Source organism: Dryas octopetala, chromosome 4 (assembly GCF_963921425.1).
Source record: "Dryas octopetala chromosome 4, drDryOcto1.1, whole genome shotgun sequence".
Taxonomy (NCBI): domain Eukaryota; kingdom Viridiplantae; phylum Streptophyta; class Magnoliopsida; order Rosales; family Rosaceae; genus Dryas; species Dryas octopetala.
Genome location: NC_141369.1, coordinates 25,950,977 through 25,976,023, shown reverse-complemented (window position 1 = coordinate 25,976,023; position 25,047 = coordinate 25,950,977). Strand labels below are relative to the sequence as shown.

General features: G+C 37.2%; 3 protein-coding genes, 1 long non-coding RNA gene, 1 other non-coding gene and 1 pseudogene across 5 annotated transcripts; 2 read left to right on the top strand and 4 right to left on the bottom strand.

Moving 5' to 3' along the window:
• The first annotated feature begins 3,288 nt into the window (after window positions 1–3,288).
• Window positions 3,289–4,314, top strand: LOC147288939 (uncharacterized). Its single transcript, XM_086241054.1, has 2 exons — window positions 3,289–4,090; window positions 4,259–4,314. Exons 1-2 carry the CDS (start codon window positions 3,289–3,291, stop codon window positions 4,312–4,314), a joined length of 858 nt encoding a protein of 285 aa, XP_086097180.1.
• Window positions 4,315–8,861: 4,547 nt separating this feature from the next.
• Window positions 8,862–9,909, bottom strand: LOC147288938 (melianol synthase CYP71BQ17 pseudogene; annotated as a pseudogene).
• A 300-nt stretch (window positions 9,910–10,209) lies between these two features.
• On the bottom strand, window positions 10,210–11,092 carry LOC147288937 (uncharacterized). The gene is made up of 3 exons (XR_015121956.1): window positions 10,875–11,092; window positions 10,730–10,782; window positions 10,210–10,334 (listed from the first exon to the last, which is right to left on the bottom strand). It is a non-coding gene; the product is annotated as an uncharacterized LOC147288937 (long non-coding RNA).
• Window positions 11,093–11,712: 620 nt separating this feature from the next.
• LOC147288936 (melianol synthase CYP71BQ17-like) lies at window positions 11,713–14,219 on the bottom strand. The gene is made up of 2 exons (XM_086240347.1): window positions 13,160–14,219; window positions 11,713–12,660 (listed from the first exon to the last, which is right to left on the bottom strand). The coding sequence occupies exons 1-2, from the start codon at window positions 14,144–14,146 to the stop codon at window positions 12,049–12,051; spliced, it is 1,599 nt and encodes a 532-aa protein (XP_086096473.1). The 5' UTR covers window positions 14,147–14,219; the 3' UTR covers window positions 11,713–12,048.
• Window positions 14,220–19,010: 4,791 nt separating this feature from the next.
• On the top strand, window positions 19,011–19,082 carry TRNAQ-CUG (transfer RNA glutamine (anticodon CUG)). The gene has a single exon. It is a non-coding gene; the product is annotated as a tRNA-Gln (tRNA).
• A 148-nt stretch (window positions 19,083–19,230) lies between these two features.
• LOC147288934 (melianol synthase CYP71BQ5-like) lies at window positions 19,231–21,657 on the bottom strand. The gene is made up of 2 exons (XM_086240521.1): window positions 20,606–21,657; window positions 19,231–20,122 (listed from the first exon to the last, which is right to left on the bottom strand). The coding sequence occupies exons 1-2, from the start codon at window positions 21,590–21,592 to the stop codon at window positions 19,508–19,510; spliced, it is 1,602 nt and encodes a 533-aa protein (XP_086096647.1). The 5' UTR covers window positions 21,593–21,657; the 3' UTR covers window positions 19,231–19,507.
• Between the last annotated feature and the right edge of the window lie 3,390 nt (window positions 21,658–25,047).

Genomic DNA, 25,047 nt, shown 5'->3' with positions numbered 1-25,047 from the left:
TGTACATCAACCTAACTTCTTGTTTTTTTGTTTAAACAACCTAACTTGTTTTTTTTTTGGTCTAAACAACCTAACTTGTTTGTACGTACCTTTTTTCTCCATGGATCAGTATGCTATACTTATATGTACATACATACATACATACATACATGGCATTCTCCATATACCGGCATTGGTAACCTATAATATATAGCTTTTATATGCTGCACGATTTTTCTTCCTCGCACCATTTGAATTCTAAAATGATAGTATGGTCTCTTTTATTACAAATATGGGTACCTGACTATTTGTCATTTATTTGTACACCAACCTAACTTGTTTTCTTTTTCTAAACAACCTTACTTGTTTGTAAGTACCTTTTTTCTCCATGGATCAATATGCTATACTTATATGTACATACATACATGGCATTCTCCATACACCGGCATTGTTCACTTATAATATATAGCTTTTATATGCTGCACAATTTTTCTTCCTTGCTCCGTTTGAATTCTAAAATAATAGTATGATCCATTTTATTGCAAATATGGGTACCTGATTATTTGTCGTTTATTTGTACACCAACCTAACTTTTTTTTTTTGTCTAAACAACCTAACTTGTTTGTAAGTACCTTTTTTCTCCATGGATCAGTATGCTATACTTATATGTACATACATACATGACATTCTCCATATATCGACATTGTTCACCTATAATATATAGCTTCTATATGTTGCACGATTTTTCTTGCTTGCTCTGTTTGAATTCTAAAATAATAGAATGGTCCCTTTTATTGCAAATATGGGTACCTGATTATTTATTGTTTATTTGTACATCAACCTAACTTTTTTTTTTGTTTTTTGTTTTTGTTTAAAGAACCTAACTTGTTTTTTATTTTTCTTTTGTCTAAACAACCCAACTTGTTTGTAAGTACCTTTTTTCTCCATTGATCAGTATGCTATACTTATATGTACATACATACATGACATTCTCCATACACCGGCATTGTTCACCTATAATATATAGCTTTTATATGATGCACAATTTTTCTTCCTTGCTCCGTTTGAATTCTAAGATAACAGTATGATCCATTTTATTGCAAATATAGGTACCAGATTATTTGTCATTTATTTGTACACCAACCTAACTTGTTTTTTTTTTTTTTTGGTCTAAATAACCTAACTTGTTTGTAAGTACCTTTTTTCTCCATGTATCAGTATGTTATACTTATATGTACATACATACATCGCATTCTCCATATATTGACATTGTTCACCTATAATATATAGCTTTCATATGCTGCACGATTTTTCTTCCTTGCACAGTTTGAGTTTTAAAATAATCGTGTGGTCTCTTTTATTGCAAATAAGGGTACTTTATTATTTGTCGTTTATCTGTACACCAACCTAACCTTTTTTTTTTTGTCTAAACAACCTAACTTGTTTGCAAGTACCTTTTTTCTCCATGGATCAGTATGCTATACTTATATGTACATACATACATGGCATTCTCCATATATTGGCATTGTTCACCTGTAATATATATCTTTTATATGCTGCACGATTTTTCTTCCTTGCTTCGTTTGAATTCTAAAATAATAGTATGGTCCCTTTTATTGCAAATATGAGTACCTGATTATTTGTCGTTTATTTGTACACCAACTTAACTTGTGTTTATTTTTTGTCTAAACAACCTACTGTAACTTGTTTGGAAGCACCTTTTTTCTCCATGGATCAATATGCTATACTTATATGTACATATATACATACATGACATTCTCCATATATCGACATTGTTCACCTATAATATATAGCTTTTATATGCTGCACGATTTTTCTTTCTTGCACCGTTTGAATTCTAAAATAATAGTATATATGGTTTCTTTTATTGTAAATATGGGTACTGTTGTAAATATATTGTTATATGTGGCTATCCCTGTAATTAGTTGTAGGGGCATACTAGTAAATATACAAAACCTAGTAAACCCTACTTCTATATAAGGATATTTATAACATGAATGAAAGTGACTGATCATATTCTCTCTGCCTCCTCTTTTCTACAAACCCTAATTTCTACATATTTCACAACACGTTATCAGCACGAGAAGCTCTTTGGATTGTGGATCGCTAAACGAAAGAGGATCATCATTCAATTTGTTCTTCAACCAAGTAGGTTTTATAAAATAATTTTATGTTCATGGTTATTTAACCTTGATTGATTGAAAAATCCCCATGAAGCATGAACCCTAGATTTATGTGATTGATTTATTTGGGTTTACATATTTTATACATGTCTTCTTGGATTGAATGATTAAAATAAAAAGAGGAATAATTTTTGGGTGATCGGAAAACCACCCCGCGCGTGGCCAGCAGCCGCGCCCCGCTGCCAGCAGCCTTGCTGCCTTGCGCGCATCTTGCAGCCCCTCAGTCCTTCGCTGCCAGAAGCAGTCCCTCGCGGCTAGCAGCCAGCCCCTCGCAGTAGCCTCGCGCAGCAGGCCCCTTATCGAGCAGCCAGCCTTGCTGCTGCCTTGCAGCCCAGCAGGCCTTGCTGCCTTGCAGAGGCGCAGCCCAGCAGGTCTTGCAGCAGCCCAGCAGGCCCGTGCAGCCCAGGCCAGGCAACCCAGCAGCATCGCAGCCCAGCAGCCTTGCTGCCCACGCAGGCCCAGCAGCAGCCCACCAGGCCAGCAGCGCCTCGCAGGCCCAGCAGGCCCACTCCCATGCTGCCAGCCCAGCAGGCCCGCCACGCAGGCAGCCCAGCAGGCCCACCATGCCGCTGCCACGTCAGCGCCACGCATGCGCCACTCTCACGCTGACACATGGCAAGCCTCCTGAAACTTTGTAAAAAGGAGATGTTAATTCTTGTCATGCCTGGGGTTTGAACCCAGGACCTCTTGGGTACCAAGAGTGCACCTTAACCACTGTGCTGCTGATAGTTTATTGTTAGTATGCAAACCGTTTAATATATATATCCTAAATGCCAGAAACTTTTATTCAAATAATTTTGTGATATTTTTCTGTTCTACTTGGGTATATGAATATTTTACTTGTTTAAATTTTTGCACTAGAATATATGTGTAGAAATTGCAGGTAATTAATGAACCAGTAGTTCATACATAAATATTGAACTTGTAGTTTCAATAATGCCGTATAAGGAACCTGAAGTTTCCTTCATAAATTCACCATACATGATAAAACCAGTAGATTTTGCATGTCTATACCATGTTATAGAACTTGAAGTTCTTATTTGTTGCTTATGGATGTCATTGCCCAAAGCACTAATCATGATTATTTGTTCCTTTCAACCAAAGAATGTCAAATCTCAACAAGCTTGATTTCGTCGCTTTGGAAGTTTCCGGAAGAAACTATCTAAAGTGGACTCAAGATGTTAAGCTTCATTTGACTGCCAAGAAGATGAGATCGACAATCAATGCAGACAATGTTGTCGCAGAATCTCTTAAGGCAAGTGCCATGATCTTCATTAGGAAGCATATGGAGGAAGCACTCCAAGTTGAGTACCTCGCTGAAGAGGATCCACGAGCTCTTTGGGTTGCTCTGGAAGAGCGGTTTGACCATCAAAAAACCATTTTCTTGCTTGAAGCAAGACATGATTGGCAGAACATTCGTTTCCAGGATTTCAAATCCGTGAATGAGTATAATTCGGAGATCTGCCGGATCCGGTCGCTCCTCAAATTTTGTGGGGAGGAGCTCACCGAAGCTGACCTATTGGAAAAGACTTTCTCCACCTTCCCTGCCTCCTGTTTGGTCCTGCAGCAACAATACAGGGAGAGGAATTTTACCAAGTTCTCGGCATTGATCACCACTCTGTTGCTCGCTGAAAAGAACAACAACTTATTAATGAGAAATGATCAAGCCCGACCTGTCGGTACTAAAGCAGCACCATTGCCTGAAGCAAACGCTGTTGCTTATCGCGATTCAAACCGTGAAAGAGGATACCGAGGTCATGGAAAGGGCACAAAGTCTGACCGCCCGAGATATGGAAGGAAAGGTTCTCAGAGGAATGACCTGTATGACCGAGGCCAACGTGGCCATGGCCCACGTGGTAGGAACCACGGTCCCTCGGCCCCAAGAACTCGAAATGAGAGGAACACTGGTCCGGCCTGTCGCCACCAGAATCAGAATCAGAATGATATCTGTTACCGATGTGGAGGAACTGATCACTGGTCCCGCACCTGCCGTGCATCAGCGCAAGCTGTAAATGAGTATCACGCCAGTCGCGGAACTCAAGAGACCAATCTCGTTGATGGATCATTTCCTATAGATACCACCTTAGAGGTCACTGATTTCCAGACTGCTACTAGACACTTCGAGGATTAGAAATTCGATGACATGGATATGATCGGCGCTTGTGCCGTATTTATTTTCTGAATAATGTTTTTCTTATTCGGATTATTTTGGTGATTTATGATTTGGATTATTTGTTTTGGAAATTTGGTTATGCTCGAATATTATTTAATTCAATCAAGTTATTTTCATACATGTGATCTATTGAATTAAATTTATGAATAAGCATGTTTAGTGGGGAAGTTTGTTGTCTGGCAGACAGTGCTACTACGCACACCATACTTCAAGATCGGAAGTATTTTTCAAACTTATTGCTTACTCATACCTCTGTGACAACCATATCAGGCTAATCCAACCTGATAGAGGGCCATGGCAAAGCCCATTTTTATGTTGTCCAATGGTACTGAATTACCATTAATGAGGCCTTATATTCTCCAAGTTCCAGAAGAACGTTGTTGAGTTATAAGGATATTCGAGCCAACGGTTATCACGTTGAAACCACTGAGGAAAATGGAGTGGAATATCTTTGCATAACCTCCAATTTGTATGGCCAGAAGCGTACATTGAAGAAATTGAAATGTCTATCAAGCGGTCTTTACATGACCACCATTAGATCGATTGAGGCCAATCACATAGTTAACCAGAAGTTAACCAATTCGAGCAGTTTCTTTCTATGGCATGACCGGTTGGGATACCCAGGTCAAAGTATGATGCGCTGTATCCTCAATTCATCACACGGGCATCCCCTTACTAATAAGGATCTTGTGTTTAGTGACACATTATGCCAAACTTGCTCGCTCAGAAAGTTGAATATTAGACCATCATATGCAAAGACTAGTAAAGACTTCATCTTTTTCCTGCAAATGATACAAAGGAATATTTGTGGACTTATCCAACCACCATGCGGACCATTTAAATATTTTATGGTTTTGGTTGATGCATCGACAAAGTGATCACATGTTACACTATTGTCCACAAGAAACGCTGCTTTTGCTAAACTTCTCGCCCAGAAGGCTCACCACACGGATTATCCTATAAAGTCCAGAAGATTTGATAATGCCGGAGAGTTTACATCGAAAACTTTCGATGATTATTGCATGCCCCTTGGGATTAATGTTGAACATCGAGTTCCCCATGTTCACACCCAGAATGGTCTCGCAGAAGCGTTCATTAAAAGATTACAAATGATCGCACGAACCTTGGTTATGCGCACCAAGCTTCCAATTTCTGCGTGGGGCTATGCAATCTTGCATGCAGCCATGTTGGTCCGGTTGAGGCCCACTGTTACCCAACCTTACTCCGCGTTACAGCTGGTGACTGGGTACGAACCTGACGTTTCGTACTTACGCGTATTTGGGTATGCAGTTTACGTGCCAGTTGCGCCGCTACAACGTACCAAAATGGGTCCTCAACGAACGATGGGCATATATGTCGATTATGAATCCCCATCCATTATACGCTTTTTAGAGCCCTTGACAGGCGATCTCTTTACCGCTAGATTTGCGGATTGTCACTTTGATGAGACAGTCTTCCCGCCGTTAGGGGGAGATATGAACGTCACCGTTCCTGAAGAACGACGTGAATTGACGTGGAATGTCTCCACTATGTCTCATCTCGATCCCCGAACCGCACAATGTGATAGTGAAGTGCGGAGAATTCAAGATCTACAGAGTATAACTCATAATATGCCAGACGCATTCTCTGATCTAGCTAAAGTGACGAGATCACATATACCTGCTGCAAATGTGCCTGCAAGGATATCCGTCCCCGAAGGACGTGTCGTCCCAGGAGGACGTGTCGTTCCAGATGGACGAGGTACAACAATAGTGGCTAACCAGTCATATGTCCCTGCCCAGAAGTGAGGTTGACCACTAGGTTCGATGGACTCTTATCCCCGGAAGAGGATACATTTGATGGACTCTTATCCCCGGAAGATGATACATTTGGCACAAATGAGTCCCCTTGACATCGAGATCTCAATCGATCCATCTCACGAAATAGTTCCGGATTATGGGTCCGTCCCAGAAGAGACGGCGTTAGGGGACGCTCCAACGTTAGAACCCACTCCTGAGAACATAGAGATCTCTATAAATTATGCATGCTTAAGTGAGCTCTGGAATTGAAACGAGATTATCATCGATGATATATTTGTATTCGCGGTAGCTACCGAAATCATAACTAGCGATGACATCGAACCTCACTCCGTTGATGAATGTCAACGTCGAGACGACTGGTCAAAATGGAAAGAAGCAATCCAGGTCGAATTAGATTCCTTGACAAAGAGAAAGGTGTTTGGGCCTGTCGTTCCTACACCTTCCCCATGTTAAACCTGTAGAATTTAAATGGGTATTTGTAAGGAAGCGTAATGAGAAAAATGAGATTGTGAGATACAAGGCTCGTCTAGTGGCGCAAGGATTTTCTCAACGCCCTGGGATTGATTACGAGGAAGAGTATTCCCCCGTAATGGACGTCATAACGTTCCACTACCTTATCAGTTTGGTAGTTTCCGAAAAACTGAGTATGCAGCTTATGGATGTGGTCACTGCTTATCTCTATGGGGATCTTGATACAGAGATATATATATGAAAGTTCCCGAAGGACTTAAGACACCCGATGCAAATAGTTCCAGACCACGGAACACGTTCTCCATTAGTTTGAGGCGTTCACTTTATGGATTGAAACAATCCGGACGGAGGTGGTATAACCGTTTAAAGTGAGTATTTGATCGGGATGGGATATGTGAATAATGTTCTATGCCCTTGCGTGTTTATTAAGAACAAGTTCTGGTTTTGCTATTGTAGTTGTTTATGTCGATGACATGAATCTAATTGGTACTCCTGAAGAGATCAAGGAAACAACTAAACACCTGAAGTTGGAATTCGAGATGAAAGATCTTGGGAGAACGAATTTCTGTCTCGGCCTGGAGCTCGAGCACCGTGCAGATGGAATTCTAGTCCATCAATCGAATTACATCCAGAAGATGTTAAGGCGCTTTAATGAGGATAAAGCGAAGCCTTCTAGCACGCCCATGATCGTCCGTAGTCTAAATCCTAAGAAGGATCCGTTTCATCCCGCAGATGATAACGAAGAGATATTGGCACCAGAAGTCCCATATCTAAGTGCAATAGGCGCATTATTGTACTTGGCTCAATGTAATAGACCGGACATCTCATTCGCTGTGAACTTGTTAGCTAGATATAGCTCTGCGCCAACACGCCGCCACTGGAATGGCATAAAAGACTTTTTCCGCTACCTTAAAGATACGACGGATATGGGCTTATTCTATCCCTAGCTACGCATCAAGGAATGGATCGAACCCCCTCGATCCTCGGAATGATGCCCGCCTTTTGGATATGCTGACGCAGGGTATCTATCAAACCCGCATAAGGCGCGTTCTCAAACTGGTTATGTCTTTACCATTGAGAATACAACAATATCTTGGAGGTCTACGAAACAGACCTTTGTTGCTACCTCTTCGAATCATGCTGAGATTCTAGCCCTTCACGAAGCAGTTCGTGAATGTATATGGCTAAGAGCAGTTTCCAAGCATGTTCGAACTACGTGTGGGCTGAATTCCACCACTGATGAACCAACGATTATCTATGAGGATAATGCCGCTTGCATCCAGCAGATGAAGACAGATTTCATCAAAGGAGACAACACCAAGCATATTGTACCGAAGTTCTTCTTCAATCAACAGCAACAAGAGCATCAGATGATTGAAGTCAAGCAGATCCGATCTCAAGACAACCATGCAGACCTCTTCACCAAGACACTGCCAAAGTCCACGTTCTTGATGCATGTTCGAGGTATTGGTTCGCGTAGATTGGCTAATTTATCTAGTATGTAGTCTTCAGGGGGAGTCGACATCAGGGGGAGTATCCCGAAGCATACTCGCTTGACCATTGTGTACTCTTTTGTCCTTCGTCCAGGGTTATTTTGTCCCACTGGGTTTTGTTACCTGGCAAGGTTTTAATGAGGCACATCTTGGCATGGTCACCCTACTCATACTACATCCTGAAGATGTGTTGATCTGATGTATATGCATTTGCTCATCTTTTCCCTTCGACCACGGGTTTTTCCCATTGGGTTTACCGGGCAAGGTTTTGGTGTAGCAACTCTAATGCACCCCGCTCCCATTGACATACTATCTGCTTATAATCCAGAAGATATGACTTCACCTACTTTCGAGGTTTTGATGCGACTACTCCACACTCACGCGCGTTGCACTCTTTTTCCTTCGACCAAGGTTGTTTTTGTTCCCACAGGGTTTTTATTACTTGGCAAGGTTTTAACGAGACAACTTAGAAGCGCATAGTTGAGACAACACTAATGACATGGAATATCCAAGGGGGAGTGTTGTAAATATATTGTTATATGTGGCTATCCCTGTAATTAGTTGTAGGGGCATACTAGTAAATATACAAAACCTAGTAAACCCTACTTCTATATAAGGATATTTATAACATGAATGAAAGTGACTGATCATATTCTCTCTGCCTCCTCTTTTCTACAAACCCTAATTTCTACATATTTTACAACAGGTACTTGATTATTTGTCGTTTATTTGTACACCAACCTTATTTGGTGTACAAATAAGGTTTGATCTGATTGGTTTTGAAATTGAATTCCAGCTTATTGGATTCCTGGAATTTTAGAAGTACATCAACAAAATCTTCCTCCTCCTGACCATGATCAACAGCACCAGGTTTGTCATGACTGCCAGTGGTGAAGTCAAAATTTGATGATGATGATGTTTTCATCTTATGGTCGTTGATGATACTGTCCAGAATGTTTCCGAGCTTGTTTTGTATCTTTTTCATTGCAGGTATGGACCCAGTAACGTAACCAAGAAATCTGAGTGAAGGAAACACATCAGGTATGGCAAAGCCTCCAGCGAGTTTGATTGCTTCCTCAAGCAGTGAAGAGAACTCTTTTTCGTCTTTGCACTTTTTGCCAAATGCTGCTCTTGCTACTATCCCATTTGTCAGGCTGAAAATCTTCTCACTTATATTTATGGATTGGGATAATTGGGTTGATGAGGAATATTTGATGGATTCTACAAGATTCCATATTTCTTCTTCTCTTATGGATCGAAATGACTGCACACGTTTAGCACTCAGGAGTTCGAAAACGCAAATCTTGCGCAGCTCCCTCCAGAAATCTCCGTAAGGAGCGAAGACAATGCTTCCTTCGCCAAAGGACATAACTTCTACTGCCAAAACCATAGGCCTCTGAGCAAAAGCAAGCTCATGAGTCTTTAACACCTCTTGGGCTACTTTGCTGGATGAAATTATAATAGTCTCCATCTCACCCAGTTGCAGATGCATAATGGGTCCATATTTCTTGGCCAAGTCTCTCAATAAATGATGTGGTAGTGCAGCACCAGCTGCAGCCAACTGATGCAAGTTCCCTATGATAGGCAGCTTCCATGGCCCTGGGGGAGACTTGTGGATTGGGCCACTGCCTAAGTTTGATCTGGATCTGGATCTCTTCCAGAAAATAACCAGGACAAGGAGGAGAGAAGTGAACAGAGGAAAGTAGTACTCTGAAATTTGGAGCAATAGAGCCATTAATTTTGGAGAATCTAGCTAGCTGTGATATTGCATGCAACTCAATTCAAAGCCTTTGAATATGGATATGTTGTGAATGTGCTTCTTCTGCTTCTGGGTTCAACTTAAATACTTGTTTTGGAATGATAAAATAAAACCGCGTGGGAATTCATTTATAATATATGTCGATTCATGGGACTGCAGACCACGTTTTATTCATTAGTCATTTGTTGAATATATGAGCAGCTAGCAGCAAGGTCAGCATGTCCATTTTTCTATTTGTTTGCGTATCAGCATTAAGAACGTATTGAATATTTGGAATGCATTACCAGATAGCTGTCTATTTTTACAAGTGGGCAATAAACTACTCAGCCAAGGAAGAATGTTTTTTTGGGTTAAATACAAAAATGATACAAACAACTTTACTGTGATTCTCAATTTGTCAAGATAACTAAAAACCAAACTAAAACGCCCAACAATCGATGCCCATGCTAATGGCCCCTGCAGACGCATTTGAAAGAGTCAACGGAGCAAAAAGGAAAAAGACCAAGGCCACAACACCAGGCCATAAAGAGAAGTTACAGGCAAACGGACCCAAAGCCCAAACACTACAGAGAATACAAATTAAGCAAGGCCAAGGCCTAGACCCCAATCAGAAAATTAACAGCATTAGAAGAGAACAAGGACTAACTCAATAATCAAGTGTGCAAGTTGGCAGATGGATGCCTACGCTTCATTTGACTGGAACATCATAATTATAAGGAAGTATAAGGAAGACCGAAAAGACAGGGATAACTTCCTATACACTAACACAAATTCACCAGTCACCACCAACACAAACCCAAAAACAAAATAAAAAGACAATCCCAGAAAATAAACCAAAAAAAAAAAAGTACCAATTTTCTGTCAGAAGGGCGAGGAGCCAATCAATGCTGTGCCGTAGCCATTTCTGCAATTAGGGTTCCAATATTCAACAATAGAATCGATTGCTAAATAAGGAGCTACAGGGAAATTTTAGTGAGATTGATTCTCAAAACAAACCCTAGATCTTCGTGCGACCCGCGTTTGGCTGAGATCCAAGCTTATGCCTCGAGAGGATGTCGTCCGACCTCCGGGAACAGGCAATCGCCCAGCTCCGACCGACCTCCGAGACAGAGAGACGAGGCTCTTGACCTTGGCTCAACGAAGCCCATTCCGGTGACGATGACGAACGGCGGTGCTGTAGCCCTCGATCTCTTTCTGGATATGAGAAGACCACTCCTACGGTGGTTTTGAAGAAAGAGTGAAGTGGGGTGAGACGTGAGTGTGAGTAAGAAAATGACCCCAAAAAAAAAAAAAAATTAAGTTGAACAGTGACCAGCGTGTTTTGAGTGAGAGGTTATTTTTTCAAAATCAACTTAACAGTTAAGACATAGTTATTACAATTACTATAGATAAGTTGAAATGGGTAAAACTGATATCACAATGGAAAATGTAATAGATATGTAAAATGGTATAGAGATCGGTTTTGAAAAAAAAAAATGGTATAGGCAACATATGTGCAGTCAGAACTCATTGTCCAGATTGCACCTCTTTTTTTTTTTTTGGCCAATTACACCTCTTTTCTTTGAATATTATAGCTTGTGTTTTTATATATGTTTGCTGCACAAGTTTTCTTCCTTTCTTTTTTTTTTTTTTTTTTTTTAATTCTAAAATATTAGGTCCCCTATTGCATTTGTAGGCACCTGATGATCATATGTCGTTTAAACCAACTAAATTAACTTGTTTGTTTGTAAGAAGTAAGAACTTTGTTCCTCACTAAATCAATATATCATATGCCGGCATTGTTCATAAAATGAGGAATGTAGTAACTATTTCTGTGTGGAGATATTTATTGTGTCACCTACCACTTTATCTGGTAATTTTTGGACATTTATTGTGCAAAACTTGAGCAGCTCACTGACCTGTTAACTCCTCCATGAATAAGGAGAGGAAAATAAAATGAAGGTGGAGGGGGTGAAAGAAAAACAAAGTTACACCATGACTAAATTCCATGAGTACTTACTACACCAAACAACAGGTACATATAGATCCTAAACAACATATCAATCTCAAAAGCAAACTACGTTGCATCACCGATACATATCCCAATCTACCACTTTATCTGGTAATTTTTGGACATTTATCAAATCTTCACTTATTTTTGTTTTTGTGTGGTAATGATAATTGGTACATCTCAAAGGCCTAAACGAGGGGTGGCAATCACATACAAATCATTCTTCCTCCTAGACGTTAGTCCAAAAGTCTCTGCTGTGTCAAATTCATCTGGTTTGATCCCATTTGGCAGTTCCCAATCAAAATGGTAGAGCAATTGAGAAAGAGCAAGTTCTATCACTGCAGTAGCAAATGTTATGCCCGGACATATTCTTCTACCAGCCCCAAATGGAAGGAACTCAAAGTTGAACCCTTTGAAGTCAATGGAAGAACCAACGAACCTCTCTGGCTTAAACGACTCTGGATCAACCCAATGCTCTGGATCTCTTCCTATTGCCCAGTCATTGATAATTATCTTTATTTTAGCTGGTAACTCATATCCACCGATTTCACATCTTTCCCTTGCTTCTCTTGGAATTAAGGGGCCTGGAGGGTGCAATCGCAGAGTTTCTTTCACAACTGCTTTCAAGTAATCCATTTTTTCCACATCTTTTTCCTCAATTTTTTCCTTTCCTTCAAGGACTTGTCGCACCTCAGCTTGGGCCCTCTTCATTACTCTTGGGTTTCTCATCAGCTCCGACATTGCCCAATCTATGGTAGTAGCTGAAGTCTCACTGCCTGCAGAGAAGATGTCCTGATGAACCAAGAAAAAAAAAATGCCTATCTCAAATCTCAATGTATAATAGGTGGTTGTTACTTGTTAGAGAAATAAACTAGGTTCTCTAATACTATTTAGAGGGGATCTTGTACTTGTTTCCAAAACCAAAAGTTTAACGGTAAAATGTGTGTGTTTTAGAATTTATTTTAGAAAAATATTAAATGCTAAATAACATAAATTTACGTGCACAAAAAAATAAAAAAATATTCAGATTTCTTATTAAAACAGCCTAGCCTAACATGTTATATTGTTAAACTGAGATTTCGAAACATTGAGTAGGTGGTTTAGGTGGAGACTTTTTGTTAAAATGTGTTACCCAAATAATTCATGCAGTCTAGTTAACATTACTATAGTCTATAGGTTTGATTCATTAATATATATATATATATATATACATGTGAGTCATAATCAAAGTGATGCAGATATATCGATCTATGGCTAGCTGCAAGTAAAGTTGATCATATGACGTACGTACCATAATGACATCTTTGATCTGATTGGTTTTGAAATTGAATTCCAGCTTATTGGATTCCTGGAATTTTAGAAGTACATCAACAAAATCTTCCTCCTCCTGACCATGATCAGCAGCACCAGGTTTGTCATGACTGCCAGTGGAGAAGTCAAAATTTGATGATGATGATGATGTTTTCATCTTATGGTCGTTGATGATACTGTCAAGAATGTTTCCGAGCTTGTTCTGTATCTTTTTCATTGCAGGTATGGACCCAGTAACGTAACCAAGAAATCCGAGTGCAGGAAACATATCAGGTATGGCAAAGCCTGCAGCGTGCTTGAGTGATTCCGTTAGCAGTGAAATGAACTCTTTTTCGTCTTTGCACTTTTTGCCAAATGCTGCTCTTGCTACTATCCCATTTAGCAGGCTGAAAATCTTCTCACTTATATTTATGGGTTGGGATAATTGGGTTGATGAGGAATATTTAATAGATTCTACAAGATTCCATATTTCTTCTTCTCTTATGGATCGAAATGACTGCACACGTTTAGCACCCAGGAGTTCGAAAACACAAATCTTCCGCAGCTCCCTCCATAAATTTCCATAAGGAGCTAAGAAAAGGCCTCCTTGGCCAAAGGACATAACTTCTGCTGCCAAAACCGTAGGCCTCTGAGCAAAAGCAAGCTCATGAGTCTTTAACACCTCTTGGGCTGCTTTGCTGGATGAAATTATTATAGCCTCCATCTCACCCAGTTGCAGATGCATAATGGGTCCATATTTCTTGGCCAAGTCTTTCAATAAATGATGTGGTAGTGCAGTACCAGCTGCAGCCAACTGATGCAAGTTCCCTATGATAGGCAGCTTCCATGGCCCTGGGGGAGACTTGTGGATTGGGCCACTGCCTAATTTTGATCTGGATCTGGATCTCTTCCAGAAAATAATCAAGACAAGGAAGAGAGAAGTGAAAAGAGGGAAGTAGTAATCTAAAATTTGGAGCATTAGAGCCATTAATTTTGGAGAATCTAGCTAGCTGTGATATTGCATGCAACTCAATTCAAAGCATTTGAATGTGGATATGTTGTGAATGTGCTTCTTTTCTGCTTCTGGGTTCAACTTAAATACTTATAATATATGTCTATTGATGGGACTGCAAACCACATTGTATTCATTAGTCATTTGTTGAATATATGAGTAGCAGCGCGCCACAAGGGACATGGTCATTATACTACATTTTGTGGTACCATATGATGTGGCTTTCTAATCATCCTTGATCTGTTCCTCTCTCTCTCTCTCTAGCAAGGTCAACATGTCCATTTTGAACGGATTGAATATTTGGAATGCATTAATAGATAGCTAACTATTTTAGGTCCGTTTGGTTTACGGAATCAATTCCTTTGCATTTTTCAAGGGGGAAGAGAATGTGAATTTTTTTTTTGTTTGGTAAGTTTGTGAAAGTAAACTAGAAATTGGAAATAAAAGGTGTCATTTTTTTCAATTATACCCCTCATTTATTATTTATTTTGAAATAATAGCAAGGTTAGTTTTGTAAAAAAAAAAGCAATAAATTATCCCAAGAGGGAGAAAACAAAACTCAAGCTGAATCAAGGGTTTTATTTTCCATTGGGCTAGAAATTGATTTCTCTTCCATATACTTATCAAACATGGGAATGAAATTGATTTCTCATTCTCAGACCTCCAAAACTTGAATCAAACGGCCCTAACAAGTGGTAAATAAACTACTTAGCAAAAAATGAGTTTTTTGTTTTTTGGGTTAAATAGAAAAATAATACACGAATTTTACTATGATTCTCAATTTGGTTCATTAATAATAAAAAGTGTCAATTTGGTCCACGAATTTCTTAAATTGTATCAAATCAGTACAAACATTAACTTCCGTCCATAAAATTAACATAACTAGTCATGTACACAACATGTGAGTGCATTTTCAGGGTTATTTCAATTCATTCATCACATTTTGGCTTAAATTTTTTTTTATAAAAGTTAACGTTTGTACTAATTTGATACAACTTAAAAAATTTGTGGACCAAATTAACACTTTTTATAGTTAATGAACCAAATTGAGAATCACAATAAAATTCGTGAACAATTTTTGTATTTGACCCTTATTTTTTTCTTGATAAGCACAGTAGACAATGAGTTATGATATGCATGAAATATATATAGCTTTTATATGCTAGACGATTTTTCTTCCTTGCTCTATTTGAATTCTAAAATAATAGTATGGTCCCTTTTATTGTAAATATGGGTACCTAATTATTTGTCGTTTATTTGTACACCAACCTAACTTTTTCTTTTGTCTAAACAACCTAACTTGTTTGTAAGTACCTTTTTTCTCCATGGATCAGTATGCTATACTTATATGTACACACATACATGACATTCTCCATATACCGGCATTGTTCACCTATAATATATAGCTTTTATATGTAGCACGATTTTTCTTCCTTGCTCCGTTTGAATTCTAAAATAATAGTATGGTCCTTTTTATTGCAAATATGGGTACTTGATTATTTGTCGTTTATTTGTACATCAACCTAACTTCCTGTTTTTTTGTTTAAACAACCTAACTTGTTTTTTTTTTGTCTAAACAACCTAACTTGTTTGTAAATACCTTTTTTCTCCATGGATCAGTATACTATACTTATATGTACATACATACATACATACATACATGGCATTCTCCATATACCGGCATTGGTAACCTATAATATATAGCTTTTATATGCTGCACGATTTTTCTTCCTTGCACCATTTGAATTCTAAAATGATAGTATGGTCTCTTTTATTACAAATATGGGTACCTGACTATTTGTCGTTTATTTGTACACAAACCTAACTTGTTTTCTTTTTCTAAACAACCTTACTTGTTTGTAAGTACCTTTTTTCTCCATGGATCAATATGCTATACTTATATGTACATACATACATGGCATTCTCCATACACCGGCATTGTTCACCTATAATATATAGCTTTTATATGCTGCACAATTTTTCTTCCTTGCTCCGTTTGAATTCTAAAATAATAGTATGATCCATTTTATTGCAAATATGGGTACCTGATTATTTGTCGTTTATTTGTACACCAACCTAACTTTTTTTTTTTTGTCTAAACAACCTAACTTGTTTGTAAGTACCTTTTTTCTCCATGGATCAGTATGCTATACTTATATGTACATACATACATGACATTCTCCATATATCGACATTGTTCACCTATAATATATAGCTTCTATATGTTGCACGATTTTTCTTGCTTGCTCTGTTTGAATTCTAAACTAATAGTATGGTCCCTTTTATTGCAAATATGGGTACCTGATTATTTATTGTTTATTTGTACATCAACCTAACTTGTTTTTTTGTTTTTTTGTTTTTGTTTAAAGAACCTAACTTGTTTTTTATTTTTCTTTTGTCTAAACAACCCAACTTGTTTGTAAGTACCTTTTTTCTCCATTGATCAGTATGCTATACTTATATGTACATACATACATGACATTCTCCATACACCGGCATTGTTCACCTATAATATATAGCTTTTATATGATGCACAATTTTTCTTCCTTGCTCCGTTTGAATTCTAAGATAACAGTATGATCCATTTTATTGCAAATATAGGTACCAGATTATTTGTCGTTTATTTGTACACCAACCTAACTTGTTTTTTTTTTTTTGTCTAAATAACCTAACTTGTTTGTAAGTACCTTTTTTCTCCATGTATCAGTATGTTATACTTATATGTACATACATACATCGCATTCTCCATATATTGACATTGTTCACCTATAATATATAGCTTTCATATGCTGCACGATTTTTCTTCCTTGCACAGTTTGAGTTTTAAAATAATCGTGTGGTCTCTTTTATTGCAAATAAGGGTACTTTATTATTTGTCGTTTATCTGTACACCAACCTAACCTTTTTTTTTTTGTCTAAACAACCTAACTTGTTTGCAAGTACCTTTTTTCTCCATGGATCAGTATGCTATACTTATATGTACATACATACATGGCATTCACCATATATTGGCATTGTTCACCTGTAATATATATCTTTTATATGCTGCACGATTTTTCTTCCTTGCTTCGTTTGAATTCTAAAATAATAGTATGGTCCCTTTTATTGCAAATATGAGTACCTTAACCTTTTTTTTTTGTCTAAACAACCTAACTTGTTTGCAAGTACCTTTTTTCTCCATGGATCAGTATGCTATACTTATATGTACATACATACATGGCATTCTCCATATATTGGCATTGTTCACCTGTAATATATATCTTTTATATGCTGCACGATTTTTCTTCCTTGCTTCGTTTGAATTCTAAAATAATAGTATGGTCCCTTTTATTGCAAATATGAGTACCTGATTATTTGTCGTTTATTTGTACACCAACTTAACTTGTGTTTATTTTTTGTCTAAACGTACAACCTACTGTAACTTGTTTGGAAGCACCTTTTTTCTCCATGGATCAATATGCTATACTTATATGTACATATATACATACATGACATTCTCCATATATCGACATTGTTCACCTATAATATATAGCTTTTATATGCTGCACGATTTTTCTTCCTTGCACCGTTTGAATTCTAAAATAATAGTTTATATGGTTTCTTTTATTGTAAATATGGGTACTTGATTATTTGTCGTTTATTTGTACACCAACCTAACTTGTTTTTTTTTTTTTTTGTCTAAACAACCTAACTTGTTTGTAAGTACCTTTTTTCTCCATGGATCAGTATGGTATACTTATATATATGTACATACATACATGGCATTCTCCATATACCGGCATTGTTTACCTATAATATATAGCTTTTATATGCTGCACAATTTTTCTTCCTTGCACCATTTGAATTCTAAAATAATAGTATGGTCTCTTTTATTGCAAATATGAGTACCTGATTATTTGTCGTTTATTTGTACACCAACATAACTTTTTTTTTTTTTTTTAACAACCAAACTTGTTTTTTTTTTTTTGTCTAAACAACCTAACTTGTTTAAATACCTTTTTTTCCATGGATCAGTATGCTATACTTATATGTACATACATACATGGCATTCTCCATATTCTGACATTGTTCACCTATAATATATAGCTTTTATATATTGCACGATTTTTCTTCCATGCTTTGTTTGAATTCTAAAATAATAGTATGGTCTTTTTTATTGCAAATATGGGTATCTGATTATTTGTCATTTATTTGTACACCAACCTAACTTGTTTTTTTTTTAAAAAAAAACAACCTAATTTGTTTGTAAGGACCTTTTTTCTCCATGGATCAGTATGCTATACTTATAAGTACATACATATATGGCATTCTCCATATACCGGCATTGTTCACCTATAACTTTTTTGTTTTGAACTGATATATATGGTACCTTCTTAAAGGTGTAAAATATAACTTTTGATGCTAGTTATTGCAATAGTGTACTTGCACTTTGTTTTTTTCTACATTCGAATTGTTAAATGGGATATCTCAACAAAAAATAAAATAAAAAGCAACATATAAATAAACATTTCAATCTGTGTGCAGAATTTACATATAAATAAAAATTTCCACCTTTGATGTTGAAATTACAATCAGGATTTTAAATTAGTGAGTTAATGGTCATTTTCCTGGTCAGATTGGACACTGTGAACCGACAATAAAATTGAAAATTAGATGTAGCGAAAGCCCATATGAAGTGAAGGAATGCAATCATGAAACCCAGCATAAAAAAAGAAAAAAAAAAGTTAATAGATGCATAGTTATCTCCAACCTCTTGTTTCGGCCCAATATTGATGATGTGTACACTCTTTACTGAAGAAATGGCAGTTATTATGAATGATTTTTAAACATTCACAAACACGGTCCCATGGTCTAGTGGTTAGGACATTGGACTCTGAATCCAGTAACCCGAGTTCAAATCTCGGTGGGACCTTTTACTTCTTTGTCTTGCCGTTATTTTTTACCAAGGGAAATTCTTTAGGCATTTCAGAAAAACCAGAGGTCCAGAACACATTTTTCCAACCCTCCCCACGAATTGAATTCAATCACAAAGAAATTTGATATTTCCTCAAAAGCTGCTCATTGACCTGTTAACTCCATGAATAAGGAGAGAGGAAAATAAAATGAAGGTGGAGGGGGTGAAAGAAAAACAAAGTTACACCATAACTAAATTCCATGAGTACTTACTACACCAAACAACAAGTACATATAGATCCTAAACAACATATCAATCTCAAAAGCAAACTACGTTGCATCACCGATACATATCCCAATCTACCACTTTATCTGGTAATTTTTGGACATTTATCAAATCTTCACTTATTTTTGTTTTTGTGTGGTAATGATAATTGGTACATCTCAAAGGCCTACACGAGGGGTGGCAATCACATACAAATCATCCTTCCTCCTACACGCCATTCCAAAAGTCTCTGACTTGATGTCAAGTTCATCTGGTTTGATCCCATTTGGCAGTTCCCAATCAAAATGGTAGAGCAATTGAGAAAGAGCAAGTTCTACAACTGCAATACCGAATGCTATGCCCGGACATATTCTTCTACCAGCCCCAAATGGAAGGAACTCAAAGTTGAACCCTTTGAAGTCAATGGAAGAACCAACGAACCTCTCTGGCTTAAACGACTCTGGATCAACCCAATGCTCTGGATCTCTTCCTATTGCCCACAAATTGATAAGTACCATTATTTTAGCTGGAAACTCATATCCACCGATTTCGCATCTTTCCCTTGTTTCTCTTGGCATGAGGGGGGCTGGAGGGTGCAATCGCAGAGTTTCTTTCACAACTGCTTTCAAGTAATCCATTTTTTCCACATCTTTTTCCTCAATTTTTTCCTTTCCTTCAAGGACTTGTCGCACCTCAGCTTGGGCCCTCTTCATTACTCTTGGGTTTCTCATCAGCTCCGACATTGCCCAATCTACGGTAGTACCTGTAGTCTTGCTGCCTCCAGAGAAGATGTCCTGATGAACCCAAAAAAAAAAAAATGCCTATCTCAAATCTCAATGTATATATAATAGGTGGTTGTTAGAGAAATAAGCTAGGTTCTCTAATAATCTATTTAGAGGGGATCTTATACTTGTCTCCAAAACCAAAACGACATCATTTAAGTTTTAATGGTCAAATGCTTTGTGTTTTAGGATTTATTTAAAAAAAAAATTAAATGAAAGCCTAAATTACATAGTTTTAAGTGCACCAAACAAACTAGTAGAATATTCGAACTCGTTACTAAGACAGTTTGATATGTTATATTGTTAAATTGAGACTTTGAAACATTGATTAGGTGGAGACTTTTTGTTAAAATGTGTTACCCAAATAATTCAGACTAGTTAACATTACTATAGACTATAGGTTTGATTCATTAATATGTTTCGACATTACCCAAATATGTTTCAACATTACATGTGAGTCATAATCAAAGTGATGCAGATATATGACGTACGTACCAGAATGACATCTTTCATCTTATTGGTTTTGAAATTGAATTCCAGCTTATTGGATTCCTGGAATTTTAGAAGTACATCAACAAAATCTTCCTCCTCCTGACCATGATCAGCAGCACCAGGTTTGTCATGACTGCCAGTGGTGAAGTCAAAATTTGATGATGATGATGATGTTTTCATCTTATGGTCGTTGACGATACTGTCAAGAATGTTTCCGAGCTTGTTTTGTATCTTTTTCATTGCAGGTATGGACCCAGTAACGTAACCAAGAAATTTGAGTGAAGGAAACATATTCGGTATGGCAAAGCCTGCAGCGTGTTTGATTGCTTCCTCCACCAGTGAAATGAACTCTTTTTCGTCTTTGCACTTTTTGCCAAATGCTGCTCTTGCTACTATCCCATTTGTCAGGCTGAAAATCTTCTCACTTATATTTATGGGTTGGGATAATTGGGTTGATGAGGAATATTTAATGGATTCTACAAGATTCCATATTTCTTCTTCTCTTATGGATCGAAATGACTGCACACGTTTGTTAGTCAGGAGTTCGAAAACACAAATCTTGCGCAGCTCCCTCCATAAATCTCCATAAGGAGCTAAGACAATGCTTCCTTGGCCAAAGGACATAACTTCTGCTGCCAAAACCATAGGCCTCTGAGCAAAAGCAAGCTCATGAGTCTTTAACACCTCTTGGGCTGCTTTGCTGGATGAAATTATTATAGCCTCCATCTCACCCAGTTGCAGATGCATAATGGGTCCATATTTCTTGGCCCAGTCACTCAATAAATGATGTGGTAGTGCAGCACCAGCTGCAGCCAACTGATGCAAGTTCCCTATGATAGGCAGCTTCCATGGCCCTGGGGGAGACTTGTGGATTGGGCCACTGACTAATTTTGATCTGGATCTGGATCTCTTCCAGAAAATAACCAGGACAAGGAGGAGAGAAGTGAAAAGAGGAAAGTAGTACTCTGAAATTTCGAGCATTATAGCCATTAATTGGAGAATCTAGCTAGTTGTGATATTGCATGCAACACAATTCAAAGCCTTTGAATGTGGATATGTTGTGTATGTGCTTCTTCTGCTTCTTGGTTCAACCTAAATAGCTTGTACACCAACCTAACTTTTTTGTCGTTTATTTGCACACCAACCAAACTTTATTGTCGCTTATTTGTACACCAACCTAACTTTTTTGTCCTTTATTTGTACACCAATCTTTTTTTTTTTTTTTTTTTTTTGGGTCTAAACAACCTAACTTGTTTGTAAGAATTGTTTCAATATAACCGATATACTGTTACACGGTATAATCAATCTAACGTATAAGGGTATTATTGAACAGTATGTTTATATTAATAAGATATAGTATTAATAACATCCACTCATTTATGACATATATACTGGTTATAACACGTGGCAGTGTATCGGTTACACCGAAAAATCTCTCACAAATATAGCCTATAGGTACTTAATCATTTGTCTTTTATTTGTACGCCAACCTAACTTGTTTTTTTATTTTTTTTTTGTCTAAACTACCTAACTTGTTTGTAAGTACCTTTTTTCTTTATGGACCAATATGCTATATGTAGGGGTGTAAACAAGTCAAGCAAGCCAAGCTGAATACTACTGTGCTCAAGCTTGGCTTGTTTTAAATTTTTCAAGCTTGAGTTTGGCTTGACTTGTTTCTTATACGAGCCGAGCTAGAACAAGCAAAAAAAAAAAATTGAACCCGATACGAGCTCGAGCTGTATCAAGCTTATTTATATAATTTTATCTAAAATATTTTATTAGCTACTATTTTAAACTTAAATACATGGCAATATGGCATTCTCCATTACCGGCATTGTTCACCTATCACTTTTTTGTTTTGAACTGATATATATGGTACCTTCTCAAAGGCCTAATATATAACTTTTGATGCTAGTTATTGCAATAGTGTGCTTGCACTTTGTTTTTTTTCTACATTCAAATTGTTAAAGGGAATATCTCACCAAAAAGGCAAAAAAAAGCAACATATAAATAAAAATTTCAATCTGTGTGTGGAGAATTAATTTACATATAAATAAAAATTTCCACCTTTGATGTTGAAATTACAATCTGGGTTTTAAATAGTTAATGGTCATTTTCCTAGTCATATTGGACACTGTGCACCGACAATAAAATTGAAAATTAGGTCTTCCACAATGATGAAGTGATTTTGATTTTGATTTCTTTTTGAAAAGTGACCTGATAGTTGATTTTGTTGTATCCGTAGTGGTGCTGAGAGTAATATTGTTAACCAAATTACATTAGGACTAATCTTGATTAATTGATCATTAATTTATAATTTATAAGGTAATTATTTATTAAAATTATACCAATGTCATTATTTTAATAAAATTCTTTAAAAAGAGTCTAATTTTACATATATTTACAAATAAATTATCTTGATCTAATGCACCATTTAATAAAGATTAATGCACCAAAATTTCACACACAACACACAAATTTATTTCATTTCAAAGATTAATGAAGTAAATGAGGTATTTATAGAAAAAAAATGTGAAAATAGCCGTCAAATTCAATGTCATAATTTTTTTAAAAAAAAATTCTTGATTTTTTCGAAGTTTTTTCAATAGTTTAATTAATTTAAACAAATAATTAAAGAAATGATGAATTCTGATTGGCTAAACACATGGGCTCCGCGTCAACAACAGCTATCAGGCACCATTTGTCTCTCCTCTCTCTTCACGTGGGCCTGCCCGCAATGGATAGGAATCAGAATTAGTGATGTTCATATATGGACATCACTAATTGGTATCAGGCCAAATAAGAATCATTCTCTACGCATCACTAATTGGTATCAGGCCAAATAAGAATCATTCTCTACGACTCATTGTGAGTAGTGATTTCTATACTGTGAGTAATGATTTTTATTTTTGAGTCCAATAAATTTGAATCATAATCAAAATCAAGGCCTTACTGTGGAGGACCTTAGATGTAGCAAAAGCCCATATGAAGTGAATGAGTGCAATCATGCAACCCAGCCAAAAAAAAAAAAAACAGAAAAGTGAATAAATGCATAGTTATCTTTAGGGGTGGGCATAATACCGGGATACTGAACTCATACCGATTCCATCTCATTCTATCTCGGTTATGTCCCGTAATTTTCAAGATGATCTCGTACTGATCCTAAATATTCGGTATGTTTATAACACATACACTGGTTACACAAGTGTATTAATAACATACACTCATATTATGACATATACACTGGTTACACCATGTGGTGGTGTATCAGTTACACTGAAAAGATAGGTACCTAATCATTTGTCGTTTATTTGTACACCAACCTAACTTGTTTTTTTATTTTTGGTCTAAACAACCTAACTTGTTTGTAAGTACTTTTTTTCTTCATGGACCAGTATGCTATATGTAGAGGTGTAAACGAGCCGAGCCCAGCCGAATACTATTATGCTCAAGCTTAGCTTGTTTTGAATTTTTAGAGCTTGAGCTTGGCTTGACTTTTTTCTTACACAAGCCGAGCTTGAACGAGCCAAAAAAAAAATCGAACATAATACGAACTCGAGTTATATCGAGCTTATTTACATAATTTTATCTAAAATATTTTATTAGCTACTATTTTAAACATACATACATGGCAATATGGCATTCTCCATTACGGGCATTGTTCACCTATCACTTTTTTGTTTTGAACTGATATACATGGTACCTTCTCAAAGGCCTAAAATATAAGTTTTGATGCTAGTTATTGGAATAGTGTGCTTGCACTTTGTTTTTTTCTACGTTCAAATTGTTAAATGGGACATCTCACCAAAAAGGAAAAAACAAGCAACATATAAATAAAAATTTCAACCTATGTGTGGAGAATTTACATATAAATAAATGGGCAAATTACATGCAAGTAATTCAAGTATACACCATTTATTCATTTGAGTACCCCAATAAAAAAAAGTTACTCAAAGGTACCTCAATTACTGATTTTAAGCACCTAGGTATCTCCGTCAACTATTCCGTCAGGTCTGCCGTTAATTACCTACGTGGCACACTCACATACCTTTAAAAAAAAATGCCACGTGGACAAAAAAATAATAAAAAACAAAATAGATTTAAAAAAATGAAATAATTATTTAAAAAAATTAAAAACTAAAAACCAAAAACCAAAAAATAAAGAGAAAAAAATGGAGTTACAGGACTTGCAGCCTCCCTCCGCCTCCCACCCCTCCCTCCGAGACCCACCCAACCTAGCCACCCACCTCCTCTCTCTCCCTCTCTCCTCTCTCTTTGCCTCACTCTCTCTCTTTCTCTCTCTCTCCCCGCCCTTCACTTTCTCTCTCTGCCTCGCTCGCTCGCTCTCTCTCTCTCTCTCCCTGACCAAGCCACCCATCCCCTCTCTCTCCCCTCCCCTCTCCTCTTTCTCTGCCTCACTCTCTCCCTGAAACCCTAGCCCCGAC